General features: G+C 40.9%; 1 protein-coding gene across 5 annotated transcripts in view; it reads right to left on the reverse strand.

The window, feature by feature from the left end:
- SYTL5 (synaptotagmin like 5) overlaps positions 1-19,028 on the reverse strand; it is an 81,626-nt gene that overhangs the window by 53,250 nt on the left and 9,348 nt on the right. For 4 of the 5 annotated variants that reach the window (XM_036383006.2, XM_036383035.2, XM_036383000.2 and 1 more), the window contains exon 2: positions 1,363-1,860. In XM_036383006.2, coding sequence (XP_036238899.1) covers positions 1,363-1,481 — 119 coding nt within the window. In that variant the 5' untranslated portion in view covers positions 1,482-1,860. The remainder of the gene's footprint in view (positions 1-1,362; positions 1,861-19,028) is intronic. The other variant, XM_036383016.2, reaches the window with a different exon arrangement.

Consider the following 19,028-nt stretch of genomic DNA (forward strand, 5'->3'; position numbering starts at 1 on the left):
TTAAGGAGACAAAATGATTAATTTGCCCACACCAACTTAAAGAAACACCAGTTTTCAGCCCCTCCTATCAGATCAGCCACTGTGCTCCCCCAGGTAAATGGGCTGCACACCAACAGGGGCATTGCACTCAGAGTGGGTTCAGTTGAAGGAGAAAAGCTTTCAAAACTTGTGGCTAACTCTGCATAGATTTCCAAATAATGTAAATTAATTAAATTTCCATTAATTTTCAAATTATTAATTTTCCAATTATTTTGAAATAATGATTTTAAATAGTAGAAGCTTCAGCAGCTGCTGAACACGCACCTTTGCAATGTCTAAAATGTCTTTGCACAATGCCTAAAATGTTTTTAGAAAATCAAAGGGAAGAACAATGCAGCCTGGCCTTGGGATTCATGGACAGAAACCAGCAAAGGCTGGAAATTTTCCTTCTGTCACTTGTTATATTCAGCAGCCTCACCAACACCAAGTGCTGCATCCATCCACACTAAGCCTCTTTCTCAGATCCAAACTGTGTGAAACTCCAAAAGGGCAGTGGGGGGAAGTGAAATGAAGCAGCCAAACCATCCTTGAAAAGCACAGGGACATTTCCAGAACTGACAGCTGAACCAACTCAAACTGAGCTTTCTAAAACTGCTGACTCAACCTGCCTCTTCACATTGTTCTCTGGACTTTGGGTTTTACTTTTAGGAATAGAAAAAGAACACATGGTCTTTATTAATACCCTGAGACTACTTCTCCCAACAGTGACTTTTGAGATAAATACCTGAGATTTTAAATTTTATTTATTAGTAAATCTAAGTAATTTGAAAAATGAAGTGTCCTTCCTCCCTATTCTGTAAGCACCACAACAGAAAGAAGGACACCATCATGCATTTGTTCCATGCTGTAGGAAGTCCTGAACAGAGGCAGATGCCAAATTCCCGTCCCTCTGACACCTTCCAAACTTCTGTCCCTCAGCCAGCTCTGAAGACAGGCTCTGTGTGCAGCTCCTCTCAAAGGAGGAGAGTTCAAGAGCCTTACTAAAACTTCCCCTAAATTCCCCCTGAACTTACCCCCTAAAACAGGGGTAAATTCATCCAAACCAGATTAATTTACACAATCTGAAATTTAAAAAACACTTCTGCGTGTTTTTGCACTTGTTATCTTTCTTGTACTTTTGTCTTGAAGCAATGCACATGATTTTTGTTTCCTGAGAACCATATTAGAGAGCAATTTTCTTTTTAACACACTTTACTTGAACTTAAAATTACCAGTGTCCCCTTGCAGCACTCATCCTTGTATGAGGCATGTAGAAAACCTTCACTGGGTACCACAAAAACACCTACCAACCATATATGCAAAAGCAACAACAAAAAGGATTACCTGATTCTTTTATCTTCAACTTTTTTCAAGTACTCATCTCTCTTCAATACTCCCAAGATTGTTTCCCTCTCGTGTTCCAACAGAAATGACAAATTGATGATCTCTGAGTGCTTTGTCATGGTCCTTCCACAGCCACTCCAGCAATGACCACTTTTGCCAATCAATACTGCAAGGATTTATTTGCACAGCTCCAAAGGCACCTTTGTGGCACAGTTACAAGATCCACACAGTCAAGAGGTATTTTGAAAAATGCTTCTTTAAATTAGCTGGGTGTCAAGATTGTATTGCTTTGCCTTCCAGCTACACAAGAAATCAAAGTTTCTCCTTTGTTTCTTCCTTGGGAAAGGCAGTCGTGTTCCTGGTTGTTGAAGGCCCTTGGGTCCTGGCTGATGCTCACTCCAAGCCTTCAGATTTCATCCACTTCAGCTGCAGAATCAGCTTCCTGAAGAATTGTAGTTTGGAGCCACAAAATCACTGGGAATATTTATATCAAACTACCTGAAAGTCAAAACAAATTGTGTGGGTGATTTTGAAATTACCATCAGTCTTATTTGACAAGAGCTAAATCTAGCAATGGTTTGGAAGCCACTGAAGAATGGCCTACAGACTTATGAGGGGCTACTCATACACAACCAGCATAAAAGTTTGGTGTTTTTTCCTAAGAAAAGAATAAAAAAAATCACTGTTTCTGCAATACAGATCCAACTATCAGGTCACTTTCATCAGTAAGAACACAGGACAGGAAGGTGATACACAAACTGAAGCACACAAGTCATTGCAAGGCAGAAATAAAAGTCAGAAGTGCCAGTTTTGAGCTTCTTATCACTGAAAATTGGGAAACAAGCACACCATAGACAAATACTTTTGGTTAGATTGTTGTCTTAGACATACAACAGCTAAGTAATAAAAACACACATGGAAAAAAAAATACTTTTATTCTCTGCATTTATTTTAATAGAAAAAAACAACACACACACACCCCAAAAAACCCCAATGCTGAATCATTAAGTTTGTTCTTCAATTCTTAAAAAAGATGCTTCTGTTCATACCATAAGACCAAGTTACTTGTAAGCAAAAGGAAAAATCCAACATGTGAACTCTTTGTTATTATCAAGAAGGTCAGGTTCTTCCTTGAACTGCTTAGAAAAATGCCTGGGGAAAGCACTTTTAACCCAAGCAGATCATAACATCAGCATCCTGGGGAGCATGGGGCATCCACACAAATCTCCCAGAGTCATTGTTTGTCTGGTCAAGGAGCTCTGAAATTCTGTTTGCTGATTTTCCTTGCAGGAGCAGCATGGGTGACATGAAGCATTATTTTCACAGGCTTTTCTTATTTTTAACTGGGGAAAAAAGGACAAGGTTTTATTGGAAATGGAAAGCCAAGAGGGAAAGGGGAAAGACTGAGTGAAGCAATTAGAAATTAGGGACAACAAAAGTGTTAAAAACTATCTCTGACCCATTATTAACCCATTATTGGGTTGATGATGTGCTACAGGTAAGCAGGGCTCTTGCAGAACCCCAGTGCAATGGGATGGCAAGCAGGCTGCCAAGAACACTCTACCTTGTGAGATATTCTGGCACTGGGAATTCAGGGAAGATAAAAACTGCTTGATAAGTTTAACTTGACATCTAGTAATTTCTTCTCAGCTTTTCTTTTAACTCTAAAGAGATTAGTACTCCTACCAGACCATACAAAAGCCTCAAATATTCCCTTTTGTGGAGAGCTTTTTGGATAATTGGCTAGCTGAGAAAGGCCACTTCGATGTGATACCGATGGATAAGGATAGGGGAAACAAGCTGGGAATTATGTAACCGGTGTCCAATCACTGACAAAGGTCATAGTGACCTTCGCTGAAACGGGAAGATGGGGGAGAAAATCGCTTGCCAGAAAATGAAGATATCCTAGGTAGAGAAGCTATAAGAATGTAAACATAGAAACAAAATAATCATTAGAGCATAGAAGTAGGTGTGGTTGATCTAAGTGTGCTTTAACCAATAATGAGCTCAGCTTTTGCAATATGTATAAGCTTCATTAACACCAATATAAATATGTGTGAGCTTTCAATAAACTTTGGGATTTGCAATTCACGCATATTGTGTGAGGCATTTCTTCCGCCGTTCACGACACCCTTTGACTAAGTGCGTTGCTAATCCTTGAATGTCCTGGGAGATTTTTCTCTCAGTGCAGGGAGGCACACATGACATCCAAAATTTCTAAAGCCATGATTGGGAATCCAGTTATTTCATTTGCCACCAGGAGGGTCAAATACACAGAGCCCAGAGCAGAACTAAGCACTGGTAGGAGTGATGAGACCACAAACTGTCAGATAAGTCAGACAAAATTTCAGAGAGTGCTAAACACTCCTGGCCAGATGTAAGTCAGCTGAAAGATCATTCCATTTCATTTCTTACAGGGAAGAAATCCCAAAACACAGTGGTCTATTCAACAAAATTCTGGTATCTCATGCTGACAACTGTATTGTGGTGAACTCTGTGATCTTGACTAGAAATCATTATAGTCTTGTTTGTAAAGACAACAGAAACTACATCAGAGTTTGCAACATAGTGAACAATGCAGAGCAATATGAAATTTATCAGATGGACAGACAGACATAAATTACATTAATGTTACCCACATTAACAGAAATATGTTTGTAGTAGATTCTATTCTCATGGAATGAGTATAATCAGTTGCAGTTGAAATCTATTCACAATGGTTTGTGTGGTTTCTTTCTGTTTTTTACTGAACATTCCATGCAATTTTTCCTTCAGCCACGTCTATGACAAAAACCTTGTGGATTTTAACTGTCCTTATCACCTAACAGAGGGATTTGGCAGCTATCAGGAAATATAAGTGTGTATTCAACCAGTTTTATGTAGATTAAAATACATTGTCAGTTAGCAACAGAATCCTCCTACAGAACCAGGATGGCTGCCTGTATAATGGTCTCATCCTCAGTAGAAGATATAAACCTCACCAATGAGAGCCTCAAAAAGCAGCATTCTCCAATTACTTCATTGCTTTGGTGGGGGAACAGCTCCAGCACACTGAGCACACCAGCAATTCAGGTTTTGTGTTCAGGCTGCAGTAACAGAGCTGATGCTGGAGCAGCCCAGTTTTCCTGCCTGCCACCTGTCCAACACATGTGCACCTACCAGAGAGCTGGCAGGAAGATTCAGACTCACCTCACCTTCCAGATTTTCTTCTGCACCATGAAATTGCCACTCAAAAACATGATTTCCTTACCAGATACTTCATCCCTGATGAAACTTCAGCAAATACCTCAAGAGAGACTCCTCTTTGCTCTGACAGGCTTCCTTCTAAACATGTTACACTCATGATCTCTGCCTAGATAAAATTCTGTTCCCCAGGCTAGCTGAAGTAGTGGCAGCAGTTAACTTTGCATAAAACAGGTTTTCCCAATTCTTTTATAATTCTTAGACAATATTACCCTTGCCAGGCTATTTTTTAGGACTGAAGATGTTGCAGATATCTTTACCCCTAAGGAAGCAGATCTAGTAAAAAATCCTTGGTCCTGCATTCTCCATCACTCCTGCCTAATTAGGCAGATTCTGTGTTGAAGCTCTAAAGGCTGCTGCATGTTCTGCCTTGTGCTGGTACAAGATGTGCCAAAACCACCCCCACCTCACAGGAGATCCCCTGGTCTGGCCCCCTACCCTCTGTGGCACACGTAGTTGTTAAACAGAACAGTGACAGCACAGCTGCAGGAACATTTGCTCTATTGGAAAGGAGACTAATGGGTAAAGAGACATTGTTTTTAATAATCTACCACTTAAGACTTCCCTGCTTTAGACAACACATTATTAGAGACCAGGCCTGTATTTCAATTTAAGAATAGGAAAATTAATAGGAAAATTTGCTCTTCTCCTTTCCTGGCTACTTTTGCTCTCTCTCTAAATGGCCCAGAATAAATTAGCTGACAAAAGCTGAATCATTAATCAACCTAGGGCTCAAAAACAAAACCAGTCAGCCAGCCTTTAAAAGGTGACAATGCTCCTTTTAACAGACTTGTGATGTTTTATTAAGCAGTCCTGGGGCTGATTAGGAAATGTAGTTGTTTTCATCCTAAAGTGAGTCAAGATTTCACACAACAGAGCCGTTTGAGGAGCACTAAAATGGGAATTAGGACACTGGGAAAAATGCAAACCTCCCCTAAAAGGATGGGCTTTGTTCTAATCTCCATACAATATGTAGAGAGAACATTAATTTCTTAAATCAAAGTAAAGCAAAGGTCTGATATCAGGTGTGCAGAGGAAGGAGACACCTCTTTCATTCCTGCTCCACTGTGACATAATCCCAAGGCTGTATGGAAGTGAGCTTCTCAAGCAGGTGGTTGTTATCCCTTGCCTCATGGGAAGGGTAGAAAAGATGCTTAGTGAGAATTTCCCCAATGCTTTTGCTAGTTCTCTTACTCCCAGAGAAAAGTATCTCTAGAATGGAGTTTTACTCTCTGAAGCTATTGTTGAGGGAAGATACATTAGAAATAACATGCACTTATTAGCATAAGACAGCAAAATTAGACAAAAATTAATAAAAAGGTACAGTTTATCCTGCAAATAACTGCATCCACTGCACACAGGTACCATGTCTATCCAGAGAGCATTTGCTCACCCTCCCAAGACAAAAGAATTAAGGATTGCCTAAAAAATAAACAACAACAACACAAAAAAGGAGGAAAAAAAGCGCTTTACTGTGTGGAAGAACACACCATTTATTTTTGCTAACTGTAGCCACAAATTTGCTTGTGACAATTACAGCACCCCCAAAACTGAACCTCCCTGAGGGGCACCAGTCCAGAGGCACAGGAATTATGGTGAATCCACTTCAGTCAGTGAGGTTTGCAGTTACTACAGGCACAGCAACCATCAATGTTCCTGCCATGGGCATCCCCCCCAGCCCAGCAAGACAGCTGTCACCTGCACCCCAAAACACCTCTGCTTCATCTCTCCCCCATCTTCCTGGGAAGGAGGAGAAGCATCCTGCCCTCTAGAGACAGAGCTGAAAGGAAGGGAGGGGAACTATCCTCTTTTCTTCAATGGCTCTGTCATCAAATTGCCTGATGCAGGAAATTGTTCCCACTGCTGAACCATTATGTTTACTTAGCTGGAAGCCAGGACCTGGAACAATTTAGTGACTCAGCAACAGAGGCAACATTTTCCACATGCAGTGACTGCAGTGGCACAGGAACCACAGCATTGCCTCACACTGAGTGACAGAGCCTCCACCTGGAAATTCTTTGCCAGCAGAGAAATATTGTTTGCACTACATATATTTACTAGCATGGGTGTATTTAGGATAGGCACAAACTGTATCTTCATACTGGTAAGGAAATGCCTACCAAGAGCAGCTGAATGCAGCATGGTGTGGTGGCTGTAATTGGCTTTTGCCACTTAGGAAGCTGAGTTGGATTATGTCCTGACAAGGCACCAATCACTGCTTGAACCAAAGCTGCATGAGGTACAACAGCCTAGCTGGAAACTCCACAGGAACAGGATTAATGCCATTACTGACTCTCCCCTATGCTTCAGGAAGTCACAGGTTCCACCTCCCAGCTCAGTGCTGGCACTGTGGATCACAGCATGGTGAATCTAAATCCAGTGCACACAGCTCCAACACTCAAATGAAAAGAGGCACATATCATACAGGTGCTGCTTAAAACACTCAAATCCTCTGTATGCTGAGTTCATTCACACAGGGGTCTGAAGTAAAACTCAAAATTAAGGTGGCATCAGTAGGTAGCCATCAAAGCATGGTCCACATCCACATCCACAGCTGTTTTCCTCCTTTCTGAGGCCCACAGCCATATGTAAGCCAATGATGGAAGAAGGAGGGGAGAGGCTGCCCACATTAATTCTAATCAAATGGCAGGAAGACATAAAAATGTACAAATGTAAAGCTTACCATGCTGAAACTGTAGTGTCCAGCTTGGTTTCTCCTGCTCTCACTTAAGCATGCTGCTTGCAGAATGCCATGAACAGGAGCAAGAAAAACCAGCTTCACTTCCCAGCAATGTATTTGCAGAGGGCACACGCCCAGGTGAGCAAACCAAGTGTCAGCAGGTACTGAAGGACCAGGAAATGCTTGTTGCACAAAATTGACAAATTTGTGAGGTGAGATAGAGCCAGTCAAGACACCAAAGTCAAGTGGCAAGAAAGGAAAACCAAGCCACACTTGCTGAATGTGATCTTGGTTAATTGCACATGGATTAGACTGAATGAGAGCTCTGGTCAGTATTACAATGTAAATAGTGAGCAGGTTCTTTGGCTAAGAGCAGTCCTCAAAGACCTTTAGAGTAAGACCTGGAAGTCATGTATTGCAATAAAGAAAGGATCATGTCTGAGTGACAGCAACACTGTTTGAAGAGTCATTTAAAGCACAAGTTGGTATCAAGTGCACTGGAATGAGCACAGGCTGAGAGAGAAGCTGAAAATATGATTCCTTGTGTCTGCTGCTTTCTAACCAGAGCAGCATGAGTGTGTTTGACTTCAGAGTAATTAGAAAAACTCAGATTTGTTAATCAAACAAACCCAATGGATTCAGAAGCAGTTCATTTTTCAGGTTGGGCACAATTCCAGCTGTCTGGAAATGTCTTGGCAGGGCTGTCATGTCCCTCCCTGCAGGAGTGCAGATCTCTGCAACCACAGGCAATGCCTGCAAGCTATATCTAATTTCTACAATTACTGTAATAATATTCCCAAACCAAAATCATGAGTGTTTAAAGACTAAAGCAATAAAGTTAAAGCTCATTAAGTCTATGGAGCAGACCTTGCTGTGTAAGAAAGCAGTAAATTAGCTTGCCTGACTGTGCAAATAAGAGAGCTAGGACTAAGCTCAGCACTGGCAACCTGACCATCCATTAAACATTACTCCTTTTAAAGGTCTCACCCTGATTGTTTTCAGCCCTGATAGAAAGCATTGAGTAACACCAAAAAAAAAAAAAAAATAAAATAAAAAAAAAAAAAGAAATTACATTTTCTGTTTCCCTGCTGTAGAAATTTAGGCTCATGTAACTGCACAGTCAGGCTACAACCCCCAGGAACAGAGAACAGCAGTGCCCAGAGAAAGCTCACTAGAGACACTGCTGGCTGCCACCCCAACAAGCTTGGCTGATTTTTCAAACTGGGAAAAACGCAGCAGCCATTCAGGCAGGGATCAAGTGCAGAACAAACCACAGGTAGGGAGAACACCAGGCAGTTTGTTGGGGAACATAAGCTCATGCTCCCTAGAGATCCTACAAAACAATGAACGAATTTAACTCCTTCAGAGATGCTCTGGAATAAACAAATATCTAAGAATCTTTTCTATATTAAGAGAAGACTCAGGGGAATCTGTCATGTTTAAAATAATTTATTTACAAACAGGATGCAAGGAGTGGGAAGAATGACACAATAGGGTGGCAACCTTTTTCTTTTGTTTTGCTCATGATTGGGTAAATATGGTTTACCTTCCTGGCTGAGTATTCAGCCAGAAAAGAAGACACTTCCCAGGGCAAGAACAGAAAGAAAATTCAGTGCGTCAGTTTGCCAAATCAAAGAAACCAAACAGATCTGAATCAAAGAATGAATGAAGGAAAAATACTTCTGCTATTGTTAAGCAAATAGCATCTGTGCAATGTTAAATCAGCCATGAAATATGAGTTAGGGCTTGAGTCATCTCAGTGTTATTACTTAGTCACAGTGTGTGAAGGCAGCAATTCATTCAGCACTGAACTTTACCTTAATACGTGTAAGTTAATCCCTGCATCCTTATACTTTCTGTGATGAAATGGAAAGAGAAGCAGTAAACTGAGGTCTAGAATAGAATGGATTTATACACAGATGTAGAAAAAGTTCTAATACTGACCTTACACATTTTGCTTAATGCATAAATTATGAATTTAACCAAGACTCTCCATTATGAAATTTAACTAAGACAAGAATATGTATCAATTGTTTATGTTTAAAAATCTGTAGCACCCTTTCCCCATGTTAAAACAGACATGGTGTTTTGGGAGCAGGAAAAAACTTGTTGGCATTGAATTCTTGCAGAAATTGAAAGCAAGTACAATGCCAGCAAGATTCCTAAGTCTTCTTTCTAACTACCAGTGTTTCTTTACAATATCAGCACAGTTCAGGGGAAGTTAAATTGATACATATTGTGCTATGACATGATTGCTTTTGACACCAGGATCACAGGAATGGAGCAGCTCACACAGGACACCCAAAAGCCCCTCTCATGTCCATTACAGATCTGGTCACAACCTTTATTCATCATCCTTAAGTTCCCTGACTCTTCACTGGGTTTTGAGGCTGCAGCCACAACCAGGTGTGGTGAGGTCCCTGGGGCAGTGGTCTGTACTGCAGCACTGCTACAGGAGGCTCCATCTGACATGAAGTAGAAAAGGCATGGTAGAACAAGTACACTGTGTTCATTACTTAACAAGACTCCCTCATAAAAATATCTGTTTCTTTTAACTGCAACAAGTGATTGACTGAAATATCAGCAGGTTTATTTGATTTTTTTCCCCCAGCAGAATTTGCTCACCAAAATTCTGCTGGGGGAAAAAATAAAGGTTGTGACCAGATCTGTAATGGACATATATGTTGCACAGAAATGGATGATGGTTCTTCAAACACACAATAGAAATCTATTTCTATCTTCAAATTCAAATATTTTCATTAATTTGCTGAACTAAGAGTACTCCAAAGGAAGCGCCTTCACTTCAGCAAACATTGCATTTTGCAGAAAAACTCATGACTCATCTGAGCTTTAGTCCACTTGAAAAAAAATCTGTTATTGATTTTGCTTTCTTCATGAACTAACCGAAATGAAATTCTCTCTGAGCTCTGCAAGAGGGCTGCAGGAAGATTGCTGAGGAACTGCTGCAGAGTCAGAGAAGAGGGAAGTAGAATCTACAAGAGGAGCCATTTGGGAAGGCATCCACCAAGCCAGTGAGACCACTCTGGGCTTGGGGAGAAGGTAACACAGACCTCGTGTGTGAATGAGGAAAGGTGCATGTGGAGTGTGTCTGTAGGAGATGAAAACCCCTATTCTCCATTACTTCAGCCTGCTGGGTGCCAAGTGCTCATTTGCCTTTCTGCCACAACAGGGTGGTGTAGTAACACCCATTTTACACTATCCTTGACAGTGACTTTCTATTTGATTTACCAGAGCAACTGGATTTGCATTTTAATGAAAAGATCTAAGTTTGATCTCCACACATTCCAAAGGTATCCCATCATACATTATATCACTTCTCTCTGTAGAGGTGTGAAAAGTCTTTAGGAGCTTCACCTGTGCAGGGTAGGGGTGGAGATCAGGACGGTTTGGGGATTTTGGACCAGGTAATCATTAAAGGTCCCTTCTGATTCAAACCATGACTCTATTCTGTGATTTCTCTAATTTCTTCTGACCTAATCTCCAGTCCCTCTCTATAAGCAGCAGAGAGAACCAGGCATTTCCAGGGCATGACTCACCTCATCTTTCTTCATACAAACATTTCACAAAGGTCAGAGGAGCCCTTGTCTGGGAGCATCCATTTCCCTCCACTGACTGTGACAGGGATGAAGCACGACTGCCTCAAACACAGGAATGCAAAACATGTGAGCAAATGTGTCCTACTTCTCAATTCCAGCATAAAATGGGCTGCTCACAAGGACATTTGTCCAGACACCTACCAGAGGATATAAACAGCTTAATCAGAGAATGGGATGAGCTTGGAGTGTTGCCTTGATTTGTTTTACATTAAATACAATGCTACAATGTTTTTCTCCACAAGCAGCAAATAAAGGTAAGATGTCTGTTAAATCTACCATGAAATGCATTAGTGTGTTCCTCCAAAGTATCTGCCTCAAAATGAATGTGGCCAGAAAGTCTGCATATATAAGAATATAATTTTCCAAAATTCTTGTGGCAGGCAGGAAAAAGCCTCACAAAAGCCTAGCTAGAAAATGTATTCTCACAGGTGACACTGCTGTCTGTCTGAAGTCTGGGTTGTGCATCAGCTATCAGAGCCCTGAGGATCCCTTCCAGCTGGGCACAAGAGGTAGTGGACTATGTGTACTTTCCTTCAGCTTCCCAAGGTGAGATTTGCAACAAAATGCACCTCCAGAGCAGCCCAAAGTAGCAGGAGATGCTCTGTGGGGAGCAGCCGTGTGTGGTTCATGGCTGAGGAGCAGAGTTGGATCAGTGAGAGAGGAGCTGGGCTCTGCTGCTGGATCTCCTCAGCACCCCAAGGAACCCACAGAGCAGAAGCCTGAATGGGCTGTCTGCCAGCAGCAGGCACAGACCAGCATCCTTTTCCACTCACTGTATGACAAAGTGGCAGATCCCTCTGAGAACACTGTTATTCAAACCAGAAGAACACCTGGGATGGCTGTGATTGCCATTTTAAAGCTCTGCCCATGCAGTGCAGCCCATCCAGTGCCTCAGATGGATGTCCCCTGAGGCAAAGCCATGCAGCTGAAGCTGCCACTGCTGAACAGGCTGTGTGGCTTCTGTCTACTTTGCACAAAAAGCAACCACAACTCTTTGGCAGCACAGTCTCCAAGAGTGGTCGCTGAGCAGCAGCCAGGGACAGGGCTGGAGGAGTGAAGTTCAGAGCTGCACACGGGATCACTGTGTGGGAAGTGCTCCAAGCCAGGAGGAACTGGGGGCAACTCCTCAAGATCACTTTAGAGAACATGACAGGAAAGGCCAGATGTCCATTGCAGAAATTCCTTATGAGACCTGAGGCCTCGACCATTCTTTGCCAGCAATCTGAATTTTTCAAACAAACGGCGTCTAATACACACAATACTATGATAGTTTTTGAAAACTGTAAGGAAAGGATCAGAAGCTTTCTCATCTATCCTTCTGGCTGTGATCTGCCAAGGCAATTCCATAATATAATAGTAGTGGGTGCTGTGCAAACAGCAGGAAGATCCAGAAGCTCTCAAGAAGCAGCTCCTACTCCAGCACAGACCTTTGATCATGTCTCTTCACTACAGGTTCCCTTTGTGGCCATACCATACACACCATACACATCTCCCTCTTTCTAGGGAGTAATTCCAGTGGCTCCAGAAGCAAAAGAGTTCAAGAACCTGGAACTGAACTTCCAGACTGTCTGTCCATCCTAGGGCTACTTGTCCAAGTTTCCAGAAGAACAGGTGCTGGGCACAGGAAACTACTAGTGGGTCACCAGCTTTTAGGTGAAATGGGAAAACAGAAATTATTCAAGAGAAAGACTGCACAGAGCTGCATTCACAGGGTATTAATCACCTCTTGACCTTTCTGCAGCATTTTTTCTGCCTCCTTTTGGCCAAGATTTACTGCAGCCATCTGCATAATAAGTGTTTCAGCCTTTTAATTGCATTTGCAATACAGACGGCTTATGCCACTTGAAATTATATCAAAATTTGTCATTATGTGAGGGTCAAACTACTCAGTCATCAAGGTTTGAGACAGAAAGCACAGTGGATGGACACTTACAGTAGAAAATCTATGAAAAATCTTGCAGGACAGAACAAGTTCTCTGAGATGGTCAGTGTGCACAGAGAAGGCAACCAAAGTCTACCAGCCCAGAAGGGATGGTGGCCCCATGTCCTCACCTGGAAAGAACACCTCCAGGATGGCTGGAACACAATCAGGAGCTGCTGATAGTGGTGTCTCCTGCCACTGGTGCTGCCTCTTGCTACCCCACAGCAGCCATCCCATCACAACTTGACTGTAAAGCCAATTTCCTCATTTACCAGTACAGGTTTTAAGTGTTAAGGATATATTTATGGAAGCCTGGTTAATAATTTTCAGTGTGAATAGGGCTACATTTTTTCCAGTGATCCAGTGCTAGATACCCATGTTCCACAGCTGAGCATTTCTCCTCACATATCATGTGCAGCAGCCGTAGCTTAAGAGATGCCTGCAGGGAGTGCATAGGAGTGATAAGGACACAAATTTTAGCTTGGGACTATCAAAAGGTTAATAAGATTTATCTATTCAATCACTGACTCATTCAGAGCAGAGATTTGGGGTAGGTTTTGTTATTTTCCCACTCAGTGTACCAGCTTTCTGCTGCACACAGCTCATGCTCTCAGCCTAGCAGGGATTCCTCTCAAAAGGATTCCTAAATGCACCTTGTCAGGGGCAGATTACCTTGTATTCCAAGATACTCTGACAAAAAAAGCCTCCTTACATGATAAATAGACATGACTATGGGAGAGAAAAAGACTGATTTTTTGGTGATTTATTCCATAATAGATCAAGTGATCTTTCCAGTCTGTTGATTTTGGAACAGCACTCCCCTGTGGATACTGCCCTGTGTTCCTACAAGCAGCCTTTTGGGGACAGACAACCATTTGGGTACCCTCAGAGACTTAAGGGGAAGAACCTGTCAGGACTAGAAATCTGTTATTTTATGACTGAAGAATAAACCCCCCAAGTTTTAAAAAAGTCCATGGTTTTGACTCTATCTACTTCTTTAGTCTTTCCTCTATGATTACTGCAAACCAGCAAGTTCAAACACACTTTTCCTCTTTAATTTAGAGTCCCTAAAGGAATGTTTCCAGAAAGCAGAGTAAATAACCACAAACAAAAAAGACATCTTAACAAAAACACTTTCTGATCATCCTAAGTGAATAGTCTATAGCAACCCTTACCTTTACCACTTGTGAAAATCAATGACATTCCAACTCTCAGCAATTAAGCTTTTGTGTGTGTGTGTCTGTGTGTGTGTGTGCACAATGCCCCTAAGCAATTATTCCTCTCTTGTGAATGATATTCCTGGAATTCTTCAGGGAACAAAACCAAACCTGTAAGTCACAAAGTCTTAGGTACAGCTTTTGGTCCTACCTCAGGCTTTCAGCTGTTCAGCATCTTAAAAATGTGTCAATTTTCATTCAGCTCATTTGGCAGTATGAAAAGATTTTTAAAATACACAACCAAAAATCTTGTTTTCCACAGGATTTTCTGTTCCATTCAACACTCAGAAAAGATAATGCCAGGGCAGCTGCCCAAAATTTCTTCCAAGTTCCACCATTCAGCACAAAGCCCATGTCTCATTAGTGAAGGTTTTATATCTTACTTGTACACACGTATCCATGTGTACAAACATGGATATTTATATAACAATTTTGATATATTAAATTTTATTTAGAAAACTAAAAGCCTGTAAGTTAAAAGCAGGACAGGAAGAGAAACACTTTGGTATTCAAAATATGTCTGACACTCCACTAACAGACAGCCTGATTTTTCAAGTGTATAGTGTATCTATTATCCCATATGGTTTTCAAGAAACTCATGGATACACAGCAGTTTGAGTGTTGTGTCCTGAAGTACAAAATTCTTCACCTGGTTATAGGGAACAGAAATCCTTCACTCATCCTCTTCCTCCCTTTCAAATACTCCTCCCTCCAAAAAGCCACAAAACCTATTTTTTTTAAGGGGGAACCCTCCATATTTATCTTTTACATATTTTTAAATACATGCACACCAGTGCAGAGCTGTAGAGCAATGACTGTGTTTAACAAAAAGTGATTGTGAACAGGAAAACTGATAAACTGGAAAACCAGTTACAAGTAATAAGATTATATTTCCGTATTCCTATTCATCAGAGCATCTAAAATCAACTGGAAATCTGAAAGTCTTCTCTACAACATTCATTTACAAGCATCAGCACTATTCCAAACAAAATAATTCCCACACAGAAGATTAGTAAGAGACACTGAGAAAGTCTGTCATGGAAGCTGAATGTCCTTTCCAGCTGTGAGACATCATCTTCTTAGGAGACACTAGAGGATTGATATTTCTATAAGCTTTTTCTCATGTAAGATTTAAAAAATATGCAAAACTTAAACAAAAATGTTGAAGTCAGAGAGAATGTTATTAGGGATGTATAATGTACCAGGAGAAGCAGTAAAATCCAGGAAAAGCCTACATTACAAACTGAAAATACAACAAGCTAAACACAACTAAAGTAGCTTTGTCGTTGCTACACATTATTTACTGAATGAGAAGCACAGCCTTGTAAAGAACACACCTCAGGCTATTAAAAGAACCTTGAAAGAATAAAATATCCTCCCCCAGTGTGAGGGGATTGCACTTGGAAAGAAATCATTGAAGTTTCTCAACTGCTTCAAATTTACCTCAAAACCTATAGACCAAACCCAAAACAAGAGAAGCTAACCTGATCCCTTTATCAACCTGTAATCTCTCTGTAGGGGTAATTCAGTGTTAAATACTTGCTGAAAATAGTATCTGAAGACAAGATTAATCTGTAATATTTAATCTGTTACTGAGAAAACTGCAAGACATTTCTGAAATAAGAGATCACCCTTAGAAAGGGCAGTTACTTCTCTTAAATAATGAGTCCTAGAAACTCCCAGCCACGTTTTAACAAACATATTCAGATTCTCAGCCTCTCCCTCCACTCCTTCATCTCTTGTATTTATAAATAAACTACCTGCAGCATTACTGCACAGCCTCTTAAAAAGAGGAGCACAGTACACTATGAAACATTTCAGGATGGGAGATGGAAGAACCTTCTGGTTGAACTCAGCATTGTTTAGCTGCCTGTTTGATGGCACAACTCTGCAGTGCAGCTGTGCCAGCCCATAGGTCAAACACAGCATGAACTGCAGCACTCACAGAGAGACCACAGGAAGCTGAGCTGCTTGCACAAAACATCCTCAGGAAGGTCTCCTGCCACAAGGAAATGTGTGGTGTTCAAGCAGGGAGCACCGCTCCATTAACAACAACTACAAAATTTTAAACTTTCCTTGAATTAAAGTACGGCTTGAGGCACTTTGTTTTGGTGCATAGGGAGGGAAGGGGGTTGCATGTTGAACTGTGCTTTTCTACAGAAAGGATCAACCTTGAGATCATTGGTTTTCTGACCAAGACATTGCCAGCTTTGGTATGTTCTGGTAATGTTACTCAATAGATTTGGCAAACAAATAAACAGACACACTATAGAAATGAATCCATTTCTCAACATTTCATTCTTCCTTTCTCAAGAGGAATTTTACCACCAGAGATGCAGAGCTGTCAAATCTCATCTGTAAGATTCACCCCACCTTAAGCTCCTTTATTGTCCAGTTTCCCTCACACCAACCCAAGTGCTTTTCCCCACTTGTGAACAAACACATCTGGTCAGGTCACCACACATCTTTCAGATGAGGTAAGAGGAGGATAAAATCTGCTTTGCAGCACCACACCTGAACACCTCTCCTGGTCTGTAGCCCACCAGGGAGCCCAACTCAGTTTCCCTGGGCAGATCCAACCCTTTCAAATAACTGAAAGTGCATGGGAAGCACCCATCCCACAGCTCAGGGCAGAGGTGTTCCCATGACACAGCAAGGGATACAAGTCTTCACATCAGAGGAAGAGAAACAAGAGGTTTGGAGATTGTGTAGGCCAAGGATATCTTGCCCATATGTGAACAAAATCTGATTTTCCAGACTAGAATCTCCCTGGGATTCTTGGCAGATAAAGGAGCAGTTGTCTCTGTGTAATCACTGAGATGATATCACATGTGGGATGTTGTCCTCAATTGTTTGTGAAGTGAGTAAGCCAGGATACTCAAAAATATTCTGTTTAAATAAAAAAAAAACTAAATAAAAAGCTTAATTACTTACACACAGTCCTAATGTTTGGGAACAGGGATGTCCTACCCACAAAGGCAAAAGGAGAGGCACAATTGGATTTCCAGGTCTCTAGGTGTGGACTAAAATTGGTTTAATAAATGAATTCATTGCCCCTAGATGTCCTAAGTGCAGGCCTTATTGCTTTTACAAACTGAAGATTACTCATGACCTGCTGAGGAGACAAAGGGAAGATATGATTGAATATGAAGTGTATGAATGCTTTCAGATACTGGAACATTCCCTCCAGCCTGCAGAAGGAAGATAAGATGACCACTTTGACACAGATTACTCAGACTTCTCATTTTCCTGCTGCCACAGAATTGGGTAAGGAGGATTTAGACTGTCAGATTCAGCACAATTCTGGGGAATACATGATATTTCATTTTATCGGTGCTCATATATATAATATATATGAAAAAAATAGACCCTTGAAACTAGTCTCAAAATCCATACACCAATTTACCTGCTCTGACATCTTTCTTGTATTGAGCTCTGAAATTTTCATCAGCTTTTCATGAATTCACTTCTGCTGTAGTAGCAGGCAAAGCTCACTACAATTCATTTAAAGGCAAATTTAGAATTGCTTGGCTCTCTGCAACTCTTCAGTTGGATTGTGTCTCCTCAGTAATGTATTACAGATATTTCAAAAATAAAAGTTCCATCTATACACGTAATTTTCATAAAATTACTCGTAAAACATCCAAATTCTGGGAAGTTTCTTGAATGCTTTTGTTCTGTGATATTTTGTCATGCAAATTATCAGTTCACCTCTGCTCATGGGAACTCCTAAATCCATGCAAAAATAGGGAAAGGGAAAAACCTCCAAGAGGAGCAGCAGGCTGGTACAAAGATGAAATACATGTAAACCACAGCAAATCTCTCAACTTCTCTCTGCTTCTGCTTGGAGCCAGCACGGGGAGAACTCCATCTCCTGGTCCAAGAGGTTATGCCAAGGAAAAACAGGGGTTTAATGAATGAATAAATGAATTGCTTTACTTTGTCACAGGTGTACATAATTTCCATTTTCAAAAATTCATATGCAAGTCTTAGGACAGGGACTTCAGACCTAAAAGGATAGGAAACATTTTCTGTCAGGGAACATTTTTTTGCAGATGTTGTTAAAATTTGTCTGGTTAAAACCATATTTTAAGCTTGTGGAGGAAGGTGTAGCTCATATAAGTTCAATAAGTCTTGCAAAAGCTACCAAGTACATGAAAACAAACTTCCCAATGGTCAAATTTGGGAAATTTTGGAAGAATGTGAAGGAAAAACCCCAAAAAATAAACAGAAACCAACCACAAGCACAAAATAAATACAAACCAAAAAATCTACTATGTGCAAGAGGGATTGGACAACCTGATCTATAAGAATTGCTGGTTATGCCACTTGCAATGCATCCAAAAGAGTCAATTCCATCTCTTCTCACTCTTAACAGAAGGGAGATTCTTGCTAGACTTCTATAACCATCTTTGTCATCCCTTAAACAAGAGATTCAATCTTCTGGGACAGCTGATACTACTTGCTCAGTTAGAAGAAGGAACTCTACACACCAAAACAATTCCTTTGATGACTTCTCATGTAAACCAATACTAGAAATGGTGCAAAAGTTAATTAAACTGTAGATTGAGAGAACAAGGCACTGAAAGCTAAGACTAATACCCTGGAGTATCAGAATAGAAACATCTCAGTTTGGGAGGTTTCACAGAACTTAGAAAGCTGGCTTTGACTTTTAGACTATCAGATCTATTAATTGCAATGGTCCAGACATAAATGCAACTAAGGAAGCACAGGAGCACCAGTTTCATTTAAGTTTTGATTCATGGACAATTGTGGGAAGGAAAAAGAAGGTACTCCTTGGTATTTGCTCCATTCTATTTGTACGTTCTGGCATAAAGTAAATGCTCTTTTGTTTTGGTCTCAGAAAGCAAGAAAAACTGCACTAGCACAGCACAGGCCATGAAATGTATCACAGTTAATGGTTGTGAGCCTACAACACTCTTTTGCTGTTTTCCACTTGGATAACTTCTGTCCCTTTTTATTTTTTT

Source organism: Molothrus ater, chromosome 2 (genome assembly GCF_012460135.2).
Source record: "Molothrus ater isolate BHLD 08-10-18 breed brown headed cowbird chromosome 2, BPBGC_Mater_1.1, whole genome shotgun sequence".
NCBI lineage: Eukaryota > Metazoa > Chordata > Aves > Passeriformes > Icteridae > Molothrus > Molothrus ater.